This window comes from Lentinula edodes (assembly GCF_021015755.1).
Source record: "Lentinula edodes strain Le(Bin) 0899 ss11 chromosome Unknown C8R40scaffold_28, whole genome shotgun sequence".
Lineage (NCBI taxonomy): Eukaryota > Fungi > Basidiomycota > Agaricomycetes > Agaricales > Omphalotaceae > Lentinula > Lentinula edodes.
In genome coordinates, this window is record NW_025764334.1 from 2,539 (window position 1) to 17,423 (window position 14,885).

At 38.8% G+C, this 14,885-nt stretch overlaps 4 protein-coding genes and 1 non-coding gene across 5 annotated transcripts; 1 reads left to right on the forward strand and 4 right to left on the reverse strand.

The window, feature by feature from the left end:
* Positions 1 to 3,327: 3,327 nt before the first annotated feature.
* C8R40DRAFT_1051011 (uncharacterized protein) lies at positions 3,328 to 3,714 on the reverse strand (the record flags this gene model as incomplete). The annotated part of the gene is made up of 1 exon (XM_046224680.1): positions 3,328 to 3,714. A coding segment is annotated over one exon (387 nt), but the record flags the coding sequence as incomplete, so codon positions are not given.
* A 1,233-nt stretch (positions 3,715 to 4,947) lies between these two features.
* On the reverse strand, positions 4,948 to 5,454 carry C8R40DRAFT_1012104 (uncharacterized protein; the record flags this gene model as incomplete). Its single annotated transcript, XM_046222870.1, has 1 exon — positions 4,948 to 5,454. A coding segment is annotated over one exon (507 nt), but the record flags the coding sequence as incomplete, so codon positions are not given.
* A 1,507-nt stretch (positions 5,455 to 6,961) lies between these two features.
* Positions 6,962 to 7,035, reverse strand: C8R40DRAFT_t176. The gene has a single exon. It is a non-coding gene; the product is annotated as a tRNA-Ile (tRNA).
* Positions 7,036 to 10,840: 3,805 nt separating this feature from the next.
* Positions 10,841 to 11,362, reverse strand: C8R40DRAFT_1172941 (uncharacterized protein; the record flags this gene model as incomplete). The annotated part of the gene is made up of 1 exon (XM_046231940.1): positions 10,841 to 11,362. One exon carries the CDS (start codon positions 11,360 to 11,362, stop codon positions 10,841 to 10,843), a length of 522 nt encoding a protein of 173 aa, XP_046083978.1.
* Positions 11,363 to 13,600: 2,238 nt separating this feature from the next.
* Positions 13,601 to 14,648, forward strand: C8R40DRAFT_1071248 (uncharacterized protein; the record flags this gene model as incomplete). The annotated part of the gene is given in 5 exon segments (XM_046226316.1): positions 13,601 to 13,679; positions 13,699 to 13,775; positions 13,815 to 13,843; positions 13,898 to 13,977; positions 14,539 to 14,648. The coding sequence occupies 5 exon segments, from the start codon at positions 13,601 to 13,603 to the stop codon at positions 14,646 to 14,648; spliced, it is 375 nt and encodes a 124-aa protein (XP_046083979.1).
* Between the last annotated feature and the right edge of the window lie 237 nt (positions 14,649 to 14,885).

The following is a 14,885-nucleotide window of genomic DNA, read 5'->3' on the forward strand; positions in this document are numbered from 1 at the left end:
TGCATAAATGAGACTGAATAATAGTTGAAATTGGTAACATAACATGGCCAAATTCCATGTAACCGTTTCCAAATACATAAAATACATTTATGCGCCATGCATCTCTCAATCTATTCCAAACAGTTACACATCCTTTGTCAACAGGATCCATTACCAATGCTCTTAAATACTGAAATATATGTTGATGCTGACATTGATCAATCCACATTTGACGCGATGACTGTGATAATATAACAAAACAATTATATAAAACAACAAGTGCAGTATCAAAACAACAGCTCCAATTTAAATTATCCCATGATGGTCCTACTCTGGCAAAATGATACAAATAGCTATCATCGACAACATCAACATTATATTCTGTAAGTTGATCTTGTACATTTTCACAATTTGTTATACTGGGTTTCTGCTTATCCTGTTTTTTTGCCAATTTAATTTTTATTTGATGTTGTATATTATCATCACCATGTCTTTTTCCTAATTTAGAACTTATCTGATCTTGTGTATTGTTTTCACTATTATTTTTTGCCTGCTTATAATCTACAAATTCATAATGAACTGGAGAAAATTGAATCTTTTGTTCACACTCTGCATCTGGTACTTCTTTTAAATTTCCAGAACAATATCCCCAAATAACCTTTGTATTATATGCCATTACTTGGAATCGCTGGTGTTCAAACCATAGATCAAATGGAATTGCAGGTGAATTAAGATTATCAATAGTTACTTGCTTAGTAATAAAAAGACCTTCCCTAGATTTTGGCCGAGATGCAGAAACATATGCACCATATCCTCCCAAATGCAACATACACAAAATAGCCAATAAAGTACGACCCTGTGCACCTTGACCAGTAAGTGCAAATGATGGTTCAAATGGTAATTGCATACGAGTTATTGATACCAATACCTTTTCATTCTGCCTATTTCTTATATAACTACTGAACCGCCATGATTTTGACTTTATTGGGAAATAACCTTTTGGCAAACCAGATAACTGAGCTTTACTATCTGGAAATTCAACCAATGCATATTGACAATATGTAAGTCCATTTTTATCTGTAGATATTTCCAACTTTCTCAAAAACCCTCTTGCACCATTAGTAATACCAAGTTCAGTATTCAAATTCTCATGTTTCAGTATAACAGGCATACCAATATATAGATACAATATACCTGGTAATCCAAAGCTCGACGAAGAGCATTTTTTGATACAATCAAAGATGCACAATATTCTAAATCTCCATCCATAACAACACCATTTGGATTACTTGGAGTTTTAATAGCCCGTGTATTAAACAATTTAACATCATTATCATTACATTGCCGTAGCCGTAGTCGGCCTACAGCTGCTGCATATTCCATGTCACCTTCCATACGCTTTTGCTCAAATAACTCTACAACAGTATTAATAGACTTCCAAGCCATGCGCCCCAGTCTACGCATCAATTCATCATCTGTTTGCTTTCCAGTTGAACGGATTGGTGCATATAAGGGAGTTCCAACTGGAGGATACTGGAATGGATCACCACTAAAGATAACATTAACACCCCCAAAAAAATCATCCGGTTTCTCCTTAGCATAACGTAGTGAACCATCAATATCTGCTAATAATATTGCATCTACCATTGAAACTTCATCAATAAGCAATAAACAAACATCCTTCCATTCCTTTCTTAAACAATTATTCTTTTTCACTGTAGCAAATACTGTGCTAGATTCATTTAATTCACCCAATGGTCTTTTAGAACGTCCATTTTTATACTCTCTAACTGCAATGTTAAGACCACTATGAATAGTCTTTCCATCTACCAAAGATGCGGCATTACCTGTAGGTGCAAGTGCCCTATAAGTATGCTCAACACCATAATATTTCATTACCTTTTGAACAGCATGAATAACATGAGTTTTTCCTGTTCCACCAGGTCCTGTCAAATTCATAATTAATGCAGACTTCGATACCCACTCAGGAATTTTCAAAATTTCTCTATATATAACCATAGAAGAAATTATATCAAATGCAATTTGCTGTTCATCATTAAGTCCAAATTCTTTCCCAATTTTATCCTTTAATTCTGCTGGACTACAATAACTGTTTTTTGTAATTGGATCATGTACTAGAATTTTTCTACCTGAATGAATATTATCAACATCGACAACATCTGTTGCTACATTTACTGTGTCTTGACTTAATAGATTACCATGTGCATAGCGTGCACTGGCAATCTTCTCTGCAATACTCTTTCCTTCATTTAACCATTTTTGTGTATTGGAAGAATTTAATACTGGTAAATTGATGTCTGTGATTGAGTTCTTATAAGTATCACACATTAAGCCAATAGGAGACCCCTTCAACCATGCTGCATATTTCAAATCTATTTGTAGCAACTGTAATTCCTGAACATCATGAGTTAACTTAATATCAGCAGCTTTCAATTTATTAGGAAAAACAAATGAATTAGCAGTATCATCATCATTGTCCAATATATCTAGAATATCTTCAGATACATTCAATGCATTTGTCAAATGATCTGACCTTTTCCTTAGCCTTTCAGCATCACGTTGATCAGCACATTCATGTATTTCCTCCCAATTATTCAATATACTTTGGTGTTCACTACACAGTATCAATTGCTTCAGCTCTGTCTCAGGATCAGTCTGAACTAATGCATGTATTACAGAAAAGGGCTTGAAATGGGCAATAACAAATAAGGCATAGTCATTACTACTTTTACGCGGTGGTACAGTTCCAATCATAATGGGTACAAGCTCCTTCCCTACATTACCTTGTTTATAATTTGTATGCTGAATGAGTTCATGTGACTCATACAATGGATGACCAGCCATAAGTTTGTAACGGCACAATACGCCAAGTCTTGTATCAGAAGTTTTTGATGTTCTTGTCCTACTACGAGGCTGTAATGATACATATCGAATAAAATCATAAAAACACATATCACTAAGCAAAGCATCTCTGTACCAATAATTTACTACCTGACTATAACTAACAACTTTACCATCTTTGAAACCAAGTGACAACATGATATCAAATTCATCTTCACTTTCATTATGCTCATTAATTGCACTCAAAATGGAAGAATCTTTGGAATAAATCTGATTTACAAAACACATTAAGTTTGCTGATGGTAATGGCACTGTTGAATGAGAAATCATATTATCCCCTAAACCACGAAGATACCTTGCACATTGCTGAGCATGAATCTGCTGCTTGCGTCCAAAATGTGTTAAACACCGATGCAGAAGCTTTTTTGCATCAATAACAGGACCATCATCCACCTCATCTGAAACTAATGAGGAAACAGCTCTTGACAATGTTGACAACAAAATATCGGTACTTAATGGCATTTTAGTGATATAATCTGATATATAAAACATAGCAGCTTTTGCAGCTTTACCAGAAAGGATACATTTAATGTCATGATTATGTCTCGTAAATACCAATAGATATGGGTTATGACCATTAACATCACATTCTTTTCTGGCAAATATTATTGAATTATTTTTGGTATCAAATGATGAACTTTCAACAACATCATGAGAAAAACCAAAACGACATGTACTAAAAGAACTCTGACCTTTATGACAAACAGGACGACATACATGTCGCTGAAAACGTTCACCTATTTTCTTATGCTCATCATTAAATAGCCTATACCAATTATCCACAACCTCAGAAGAACAACTATTAATATTCATGAATGGAACATCTGGTGGCATTTCAACTCTTGGTTCATATCCCTCTTCAATAGAAGTATCAATCTCAGGAAGATGATGATAAATTATACTGTCAAAGAAATCCATGAATTGTTTACGATAACATTCAACTTCATTCATTTTCTTGTGAACTTCAGATGGATTCAAACCACCACGTAAAAATAACAAATAATGACCATGAAAGCAACCTCTTTCAGTAAGCTCTGCACATCCGAAAAATGCTCGAAGATGTCCAAATAATCCACCATCTTTAGTACTTTTACTGTTCTTGAAATCCCAACCAAACAAATGCTCAAAAATAACATGGTACATAAAATCAAAAAAATCAGCTGCAGCTACAGGATCCTTAGCAACACGACAAGCACGTTCACTTCGAGGATGCACAACATATGGATAATGCTCATCCAGATTAATGTTGCTTTCACCATAAATCACTTGAAACACAGGACTATGCACAGCAGATGGATTAAGTGTCAAAAATAAATGTGGTAGACCAAAATAACTATAAAAACTACGAATCTGACTCCGAGTAATAGTTTTTGATGCTTGTGAACCCGGAATTTTTGAAGATATTATGTTGACTTGATTCAATAACTCAAATGCATGTAACTCGTCAGTTGAAAAATCATCTCTATTATTTTCATTCTTCAACTTCTCAGCTAAATCTGACAACACAGTGGCAGATACATTCAATAAATCTGGAGCAACTACTGAAAACTGAGCAGATGACATCCACAATGAAGTATGAAGATGAGCCTTCCTACGCTGAATTAAATTCAAAGCAACAAACGAAAAGAAATGATGATAACGAAATTCACGAGAACTTTGATCAAGCAGATACTCAACATGTGCTTCCAATGATACAATAGGACAACGACGTTTATCTTCAAATCCTCCAATACCCAATGGAAACAATGTTGGAAACATTCCAGGAAACAAATCAGGATTATTGTATTCACTTATTGGATCCCTATCATATGGCAGAATAACTTCTTCAGAAGTACCAGATAACAAAGATTGTGCAATGTTATGTATAGAAGCTGCTGTCATAAACCGTGCAGGAACATCCTGCAACTCTGGATCATATAGGCCAGAGCGTTCAAGTAGAACACCATTATCCATGGATCCTTGGAGTAAATCAGCAGGGTGATCATCAAAGCCACTTGACTCTACACCAAAACAATCAGAAGCCACAGTATCATGATCATAAATGATCCTTTCTTCCAAACCTGGCAATAAACCATTTTCAGGAAACATTGACAGTATACTATTATCCAATGAATACAAGCCAGCATAAAGACGGTTATATTTGCATAACTCAAACAATAACATACGAATGATACTCCGCCTCACAAAGTATGGTTTGAGTTTTTGCAAATCTTGCGCTTGTAACTTAGTTTTGTTAACAAACACTACAGTTATTAAATCATTCAAGTCAGCTGGACTCCATGGCAACCGCTTAGCAACTGAACAAATATTCAATGGATGTGCACAAACATTTCCATGTAACTGCAAAGGATCAGCACTATCAGATGAACCATATATACGGGATACATGTGCAGTTGTATGGTAAATAGAGCAAGCCATTTCCTCCACCCAGGTAACATTTTGCAAATTCTCACTCAACTCTCCTCGATACAAGAAATTATTCAAAGCTAAGCGGGGCATAACACAACGCTGCAAGGACCCACAGCAACTATGACAAAGATATAATTCAAATGAAGAGCATTCTCCATCAACTGCACGTATTCCTTTCTTGTCTAATAGCAAACCATCCAGATCTTTACAAATGTAAGTAAATCTAGACCGAGGAGTATTTGCCAATATAAAAGGATCTGTTACTTGCAACTTATGTAAATTAGGCCAATCTGACTGGGATAAATAACATCCAGTACGCAATCTATCCTCTGAACCACAACATACACAAATAGACAATGGACTATATTGAACTGCCTTGCGATACTGATGCAAACACTTAATTTGAGTATCAATAGACACTGCTTGCGGCCATGTATCTGATGAGTTATGCAGCAAATTATATTCATCAATTGCATGTTGAATACGATTATCCCTTCTCTTGTCCTTTTTGTATAAACTATTTTTAGAAACAGATTGGTTCTCAATACTAACCACAGTTACAATATCTTGCAGCAAGCTAACCGGATAACCAATAAATGACAGCAACTGCAGAATAACATCACGTAACTCAAGTTCAAAAAATGGTTTACCATAATAAAATAAGTATGTATCACAAAGTGTAATATTATCCATATGGAAAAAATACCTATAATCTCGCTGAAAACACTTGGCTAATAATTTGTACAAATTGTTTGATCTCATGTCAGAAGAATAATAAACAGAAGAACAACAAAAAATTACACTTGACTTAACATTGCGCTCATATATCTTTAATATCTTTTTCAAATTTGACAATTCATCTTCAGAAACACTCTGAAAAACAGAAGTAATTGCATTTAATACATGACTTTCAACTAAGTCATTACCACAACGTCGAACTGAAGAATATTTCTGAGAATGAAGCTGTAACACATTAGTTACAACTGATCCAAAATATGCAATACACTGCTGATGGACTGCAGCATAAAAACATGGTGCAGCATCATCACTATATGAAAAATTACTACTGAACTGTATCAACCTCTGAATAACAGTATCTACTGCAACACTATGTTTAACACGTCGATTTCCCATAACCAACTCCCGCACAGGTATTCTACTGATATATTGTCGACAACTATTAATATGTTCTGGTGACAACCAGGAAGGCATATGATTACTCAAGTCCTTGACAATAAGCTGTAAGGAATCCATTGTGGTGGGTGGAACCACCAACTCTGCATGCTTTATAGTTGCACATCCAACTCTATTTAAGCTCCTACATCAAATTCTGCCATCACACCCAACCTATCAAACCTCATATGTAACGCTTCTATCATCAAACAAAATTTACTGCCAATGCCACATGACAATTTACCAAACAAAACGAATCTACGGCTCCACTACCGTAACAGGTATACAACAAATGATCATCAGACTCCTGACATCATACTCAACCCATACCACGGCTCAATATATTTGCAGAATGATCTGGAAAAACAAGGCCGTTTGAAACCTACAAGGACCTCCTCCTTCAGAGTCGTTGATATAGTATACACTAATCATCATTTTTACTCACTATTAACTGTTAAAGTCATGACTGAAAACAAAGTGACCAGACTGGGGATTGAACCCAGGACCTTCTGGTTATATTCCAGATGCTCTAACCAACTGAGCTATCCGACCTTGGTTCAACTAATGAGGACTTTACATATGGTAACAGTGGCCATCCAAACAACACTTCTTAAGGACTTACTATCTTCTTTTGCCTTGGTTGATGGAATTCTGCATAATACCATTTACACCTCATTAGGGTGTCAGGATTGAATCCTAACATTAACATCCTTAGAAAATATGCCATTGATCCATCATCTGCAAAACATGTATACTCGCCAGAGCAAGGATACTAGCTGGAGAGCGCTCTCCAGCGACAAAAGCACCCAAAGCAAAAATCAAAGGCTGCTCTGGGTGCTTTCGCTGCTGGGAAGTGCTCCCAAGTGCTCTGAGCTGCTTTCGGCTATTTAGCCAAACATACAGGTTTTGCAGATGATATGGTAACTTCTGAGACTGCTCTTGTCAATAGTACCACACACACAAGTAAAGGTTGGAAAATAGATGTGCCATCCATTTGTTTTTGAAGTACCTCTTGAGGGGGGTACCCATTTCCTAATCAGGAAGGTAAGGACAAGTCATAAACGGCTCTGCCCATCTCGACATCAAGCATCAGGTTGAGCTCAAGTTCCTGACTGAGTCTTGCCCCCCTTTGAAGAGCATGATAGTGGAAGCAACATAATGTACCTGATCATTTTCCAAAAAAAATAACATTCATATTGTTTGAACGATGATACCAGCAATATATAGGTAAATAGAGTGCTTTGAACTGAGAATTGTGTTGGTAAGCAGATCTGGAACCTGGGTGGATTGGTAATACCAGTGATATATAGGTAAACAGAGTGCTTTGAACTGAGATTTGTATCAGTAAGCAGATCTGGAACCTGGGTGGATTGGTAATACGATCGGGAATGTGAATTTGAGGGGAAAGATGCAATTGAGAACATACCCAAGAACAGACCGTCAAGAAGAAAAGGGAGGTTCAAACATGAAACATGCTGCACAGGGTGGCAATCACAATTGACTCAGAAAGGTGGAAAACAGAAAGCCTGAGTAGAAGACTTGTGCAAAGAAGGTATGCAAGTAATCATGATTGAGGCAAAGTGATTCAAACTTTAAAAAAAATTAATTGTAGGTACAAGGAGCATGCATCAACAAATGTAGAATGAAGCCAGAAAAACAGCTTCCCCACAAATGATGGAGCACAAGATTCTTTTTCAGTACACACTAGAAGAGCCAGGAGACAGTATTACGGCTGAGCCTGTGCAGGTGGCCAACACCAGACCACCACCAGACCACCACCAGACAGAAGGTAAGCCTGAAACCAATGGGTATGGCGCTGAAGTTGTTAGGAGCTGGTGGGTGTGGTGGGAGCAACAAGGACTGGTTCCGAGACAATTGGCAATGAGTGTTGGGGAACACAGAAGATGGGCTTCCCAGGTTCATCAGCCCGCTCTCATCGCTTCTGCTTGATTATCCTATGGGATAAGCTCCGCTAACATATTTTAACAATAAATTCAAACAGGTTGAAACGTACAAAGGATGCCAAGAGCAACCGGGGAAGTAAAAAAACAGGCTGCCGTGTCACCGATTTTACAATTGGATCCAGATTGTAGGAGGATTTTATCAAACTATGACATGATTCAAAAACATGGTGCATTTCCTGATGTCACTTCAGACAACCTACATTCTAGAGTTCCATATGAGAAATGTTCTCACCTTTCTCGAAATCAAGGAATCCTTACATTTGTGTAGCAACGCAGTCCAAGATCCAGGTGGTCACCATTGCTATCTAGCCTTATCCGGAATCTGGTCAGAAGAAATTTTATTATACAATCAAGAATCCGGGCTCTCTTGGCCCACTATATTTCAAAAGGGGCTGGAAAAAGGTATAGTGTTGGCTATAAAGTGGTTTGACACAAAAGATGTCACCTTAGATGAGAATATAGCTATCATCCTGCATGGGTACATACCGTATTCCGAGCATCCGAAGAACCCTTGTCTCGGGAATGCTTCGGACTATGCGTGAATGAAGATGTTTGGTAGAAACTCTGCACGATTTGATGCTTCATCAATATTGATGCGTTTTTAGGTGAGGGCGAGATAGATTTTGTGAGCTGGGAGTCTGATTTACCATTCAAAAGATGGGACACAGCCAACTTTACAATCTTTGAAAGACCGTTCCTCAAGCTGCAGCGCTCGTTTCCTGGCATGACAAAATACAAGCAGTGGAAGTCAATATAATCACATTTCTTGTTTGTGGGCTCTTGTAGATGCACTGGATATCTTTTGCTCCCAGTTGAGTCAGAGTTCCCAGCATGTCATGCCTAAACCTGTGTCAGCCGTTGATAATTTGAGGACATAGTTCCAATTTTTACATGGTTCCAAAGGCAAAGGTATTGGGCTCTGACAGCAGACTCTGAAGGCACCAGTCTGGTTTCATTGATGAATTATTCAGCTGAAGCAGGACTGATCTACTCTACTCTGATGTGCTTGGTTGCTGATAATATGATATATATTTATCAGAAAGGTTTAAGTTCTTAGAAAGGAACTTATTGCTTACATGATCATAGAAGACAACACAAGATGCACAAGTTGAAAGGTTCGAGAAAAGGAATTTTTTAAAGAAAAGAAGAGAGAGGAAGAGGGTGGGAAAAGAGGAATAGACTCGCCGGCCCACTCCATTACTTCACTCCTACATATGTCCCCAATCCTAATTTCACTTGGCATTGACTGTATCAAATCCTCGTAGGTCGACGGATGTTCATTCTGATCTTGAGATCGCTCCTGCTTCTCTCCCTCCTCTTACAAAAGCATTTCAAATTGAACCCTTCCCCATCCTGATGTACAAAAAATGTTCCTAGTATTCCTTGTTGGCACAGCGGACACTTAGCATGTATCAGTTGATGATTTATTTCATCCTCCTCCCATATTGTTGAATATACCCATATGTTGGGCAATTAAGTAATGACAATAGTTCAGGAGACAATGATACCAAAGTCGAAGTTGTAGAAAGTGAGTTTTGATATGGGTCTGGGTCTGGGTTTGAGTCTGGGCCTATTGTCCACATTCCTTGATGATACTCGCCCAACTTCATATTCTTAGTCATGTCACTCAGGCCAAGGAACGAAATCTTGCACACAGAATCTCAATTAAACACACTACATCACCCATATGTCTACTAGTAGTGGCAATTGCAGATGTGAAGAATGCGGAACTGTTGTAGTATGCAGTATGCAGTATGCAATAAATTAAGAACTGCTTGTACATATATCTTTGTCCCTTAAGGGAAAACACTACAAACTTAAAGAAAGATGGTGGCAATGTGACACCCTGTACATCATATATCATAGCTCCTGCGTAATAACTCTTCAAGAGAATATCAAAGAGAAAGAGAAAAAGGAAGATGGGATAAAAATGAGAATCATCTCGATTTTTCCCCCTGCTTGCTTTGTTGTTCAATTTCACTATGTACTTCCACTAAGTATGTCCACTGTCCCAATTCCTCCCACCGTCGGTCAAATCCAGGCATCAAATCGGTCAAACTCTCATGTTCCTCAATGTGACCGTGCTGTTTTTCCTTCCCTCCCCTCACAACTTGGCGGAATTTCGTCCGAACCTTGTTCCTGCTCCCCTTCATTCAACATCTCAACACTGCCCCCATCTTGATGCATGAACACAATCTAAGAGCTCCTCCCACTGAACCCACTGAACCCATCCGTCATCAAGCCTACAGTAGACACTTCACAACAGCTACCATGTGAGGCAGAGTCAAATCCTTGGACGGGATGAGCGCTATCATTTCAGAGGTCACCGCGGCTGGACATAAATTCAAATTCATTGAAGCTTGACGTTGTTGGTTAATACAATCAGAATGGAATCAGAATGGAACGAGAACAGCACATTGCGCTGCAGCACCTGTCTCACCTGCAGTTAAGTCATGGTTCCCACCGATTTTGCCTACTACACTCTGAGTCATCCTAAGCCTGTTGTGATCAGAACTCCCATCAGGGGAACCTGAAAGTGCCTCTGAAGACCATTGTCTAGCTCTCTTCTTCAAATGATATATCAACACTGGAACAATGACCATGATAATCAGTGTGGCCCTACCAACAGTGAGTAGTGGAGGAGGTGGTGGGGATGAAGGTGGAGGAGTGAGCAAGTGAGGAAAACATAAGCAAGGAGGAGGGGGAGAAGTTGGCCTCAGATCTAGAACTGGGGTCAGAGTCGGGGTCAAAGCTGGGCTCAGGGACAGTTGAAGATGTAGACAAAGGAATGATGCTAGTAGAAATGGAAGTGGAAATAGTGAAGGTCCTACTGGAAATGCTTTGAGGCATTTGCTCAGCACTGAGGGGGGTGAGAGGTATAGAGCTGTAGAGGATACCAAGTGAGGCATGAACATCGAAGTCAACATGGTCAATGAAGAAGAATGTTACCCAAAGTTATAGCATTTATGATCTCACTTGAAAAACCATATGTTACCTGGGCTCGTCATAGTGGGTAGGTAAAATTGTCAATGAAGGAATATCTCCATGTCAGTCCTTTTTAATATGCAAAATTTGCCGTTTTCATCTCTGTTCAAACCACAGTAACTGTAACTTTAGACGGAGAAACAGTATCAATGGCTAAACAGCTTGCTTGCTTGATTCATACCAGCATCCATCTATTCCGTCCACAAAATAGACATTCTTGTTGTCAATGATCGGAAGCTCCGAAAATTTTGCCTGGCAGCATAATGCTACAGTTCTGGTCTCTGTGATACTTGCTTAAATTTTAAGCATAGAAGGAGTGGACTTCGTACCAGCAGCAATACATAATCGGGCTTTCTCCTTCTTATGAATCATAATGTTTCTAGATATTGATCTGACTGTCTAAGTATATGGAAGATAAGGATTTTCTGACTGTAAAATTTACTACTTCAGATTTAGAAAAATAAATTAGAGTATCAGATACCAACCTGAGTTGATGAACAATTTTCATCTGCTTTGTTACGGCTGAGATTCGGATACATTGAGGATAATGTACATAACTGCAGAGTACAGGTTCAAACAGCATCAGCATGCGTGTCATGTCCGGTGAGAGCTGCGGTAAGTGTGAGATATGTTTGGGCATCCAGAATGATACTTATGAGGTACCTGGGAACAGTTGTTACTGATTTGGTTGACTGTTGTGCATAAAAAGCTTTGTTGTGTGTGAGTGAAGGTGGATCTCGGGGTGCGGGGGGTGGGCCAGGGGGAGGAGGAAACTAAGTGTCAACCTCTTTGCGCATCTGTCGGAGGAAACAGATGCAGGAAAGCGCCTTCACCATGTGTCAAAAATCTATTGATGCTCATGGTGATATTTAACCCAAAGTAAAGCAAGATGCCACGTCAAAGAGTCAGCAGCTATATGATGTATGGAATGCATTACAACTGCTACCAACACTGTTGCCGTGTCTAGAATAGCTGGTTGTATATCCTGCGGCTGCTCATGTACAATGCCATCATCTTCATACCCTGTCACTGTATGACACCCAGCCGAGTCTAGCCCCACAATGAATGCACTGTCATGCATCCTTCCAAGCATCTCCTTGATAGCTCCGAATTCCATTAGACAGCTGAGTACGGCACAGAAGAGGGAACAAAAACTCACAATATTGCTTGAAATATTCAGCACACAATTAGAGCATCAGCTTCCAGAATGAGATGAGTACTGTTGTAGGTATATCTAGTCGAATTAATTTCTCCGGTTCTGAACCTGGTGGGATCGGAAGGGGCCATTAGCATTTGCCGTAACTATGCACGGACTTCTGCACAGAACTTGTATGTAACTTGCGCGGAACTTGCACGGATCGCTTACCCGGCAAAGTATAACTTCAATAAATACTTTTTAAGAGTTTACTGATCACCAACTACATTGTAACAAATCATTGAGTCCAAATCCTAGTAAATATCAGGAGCTATATACACCCTAGAAGCATTGCACTCACCTACTTCACTCTGGCAATCTCATGCTTTAATGAGCAGGCCATTCTGCTCACTAGTCTCAGTAATGGGAGAACAGTGATTGTTTATGTATGTTGAAGTAGTCCTTATCACCTTTCAATTGTTCATCAATGATAAGAAATGGTAAATCCTCAGTTGTTCAACATAATGGACAATGACTACAGGCCTTGACAAGACTGTGTGATCTTGAGAGTGTGATATTGAGAGGTCAAAGAGGTCTCTTCATTGAGACTGTTGAATCAAACAATAGACTGGAAAATTTTACCTGCAATGGCACTACATTCCTATTATTCAATCTTTTGTTGGAAATTTCAATGGTATCTGAGGGTAGCATGACATTCATTGGCTCATATAATGCTGAAGAGTATACCAGCCTTCTAGTCTGGTGGGAGCATGTTGTGATTTCTCTACTCAGAAGGGCTTTACAACACTGTTGAGAAGTACTCTTGTAGTTTCTTGGAATTGTGTTGAACTAGGTCACTAGTACTAGTTCCTTGATGGTCTCATGATCAACTTTGCAGATTAAATTAACATCTCTGGCAAGTGTACAAACTATGGAGATAAGTGTAACAATGGAGGAACAATTAAAGTAAGGATAATGACACATGCAGTTGCACTATATGTATACATTCACAATAAAGAAGCATGCAGCTACAATGTATACATGCAAGCATGTGCTGAGCAATGGCGAGTGGATGAGCCTCCAAGAATATCATCAAGTATATTCAGTATATAGTATGCCATTTTCATGCAGGTGTCATAGACATGAAATTCATTCCATGGTGGGGGTATTACATGTGTATTGATCAGGGGACTTGGTTTCTTACTTGTGTATGTGACTAAGGACTAATATCTGAACTTGACACACAGGAAGAGAGCATTAAAAAATTGAACAAAAAGTAAGCTTAGAACAATCAGACACAGGCAACTGAGAAACATTTAAATGTAAACAGAACTGCAGTGAAGTGTGGCAGTTACTTTGCAGAAACTGTTACTGCAAAAGTTCTGTGCCTCAATCTGCATGGATTTGCATGTAATTTGTGCGGACCTGCACCTGACTTGCACGGATCCACACCTGACATGCGCGGATCTGCACCTAACTTGTGCGGATCTGCACTTAACTTGCATGGACCTGCATATAACTTGCACGGACCTGCATATAACTTGCATGTATCCTGCATGTAACTTGCACGGATCTGCATATAACTTGCGCGGATCCTACATGTAACTTCCGCACCCAGCTTCTACTAACAATCAGAGCAATAAGAATCCCATTGGCAATTACTACATAGAATATCTCACAAATAACAATTACTCACATCTGAAGATTATGAAGCAGATAAGCTTCAGAATATCTGCTCAATCATATCTTTGCTCTTAATTGTTGAATTATGGTTAGTGATACACCAGAATAGATAGTTTAATTAGTGATCCAGTGATTCTGAACAAACTTAAGGATTGGATAAAATTTCAGGATAGGAAAATCACATTGAACCTATACAGCTCCATTGTACAATATCATTGTCTGGAGCTCAAATTAAGAAGCAATATGACTATGTGGTAGGATTTTGTACACAATATTGCATATTTACAGATTACATGGAGCTGCATAAAGTTGCGCGGAGCTGCGCGGAACTGTGCGGCACTGCGTGGGACTGGTGCCGCAGGGGTTACGGCAAAAGTTCTGTGCCCGATCGGAAGTGAGTGCGAGAGAACAGTGAGGCGGGCCGGAGAAGCAATTGATCTTGTTTGCCATTTGCACTTGTTTCCTTCCTTGTTCAACCTTCTTTTGTTCTTTTTTATCTCTTGGAGTTCCCGTTTGTTGAATATACATCTTCAAAACTTGCAGGCAGTCATTCAAAACTACTGTAGCAATCAGTGCATGTGGTGTGACAATAATGTATCACTATTAAATGTACTCAACTACCATACATCAGTGGA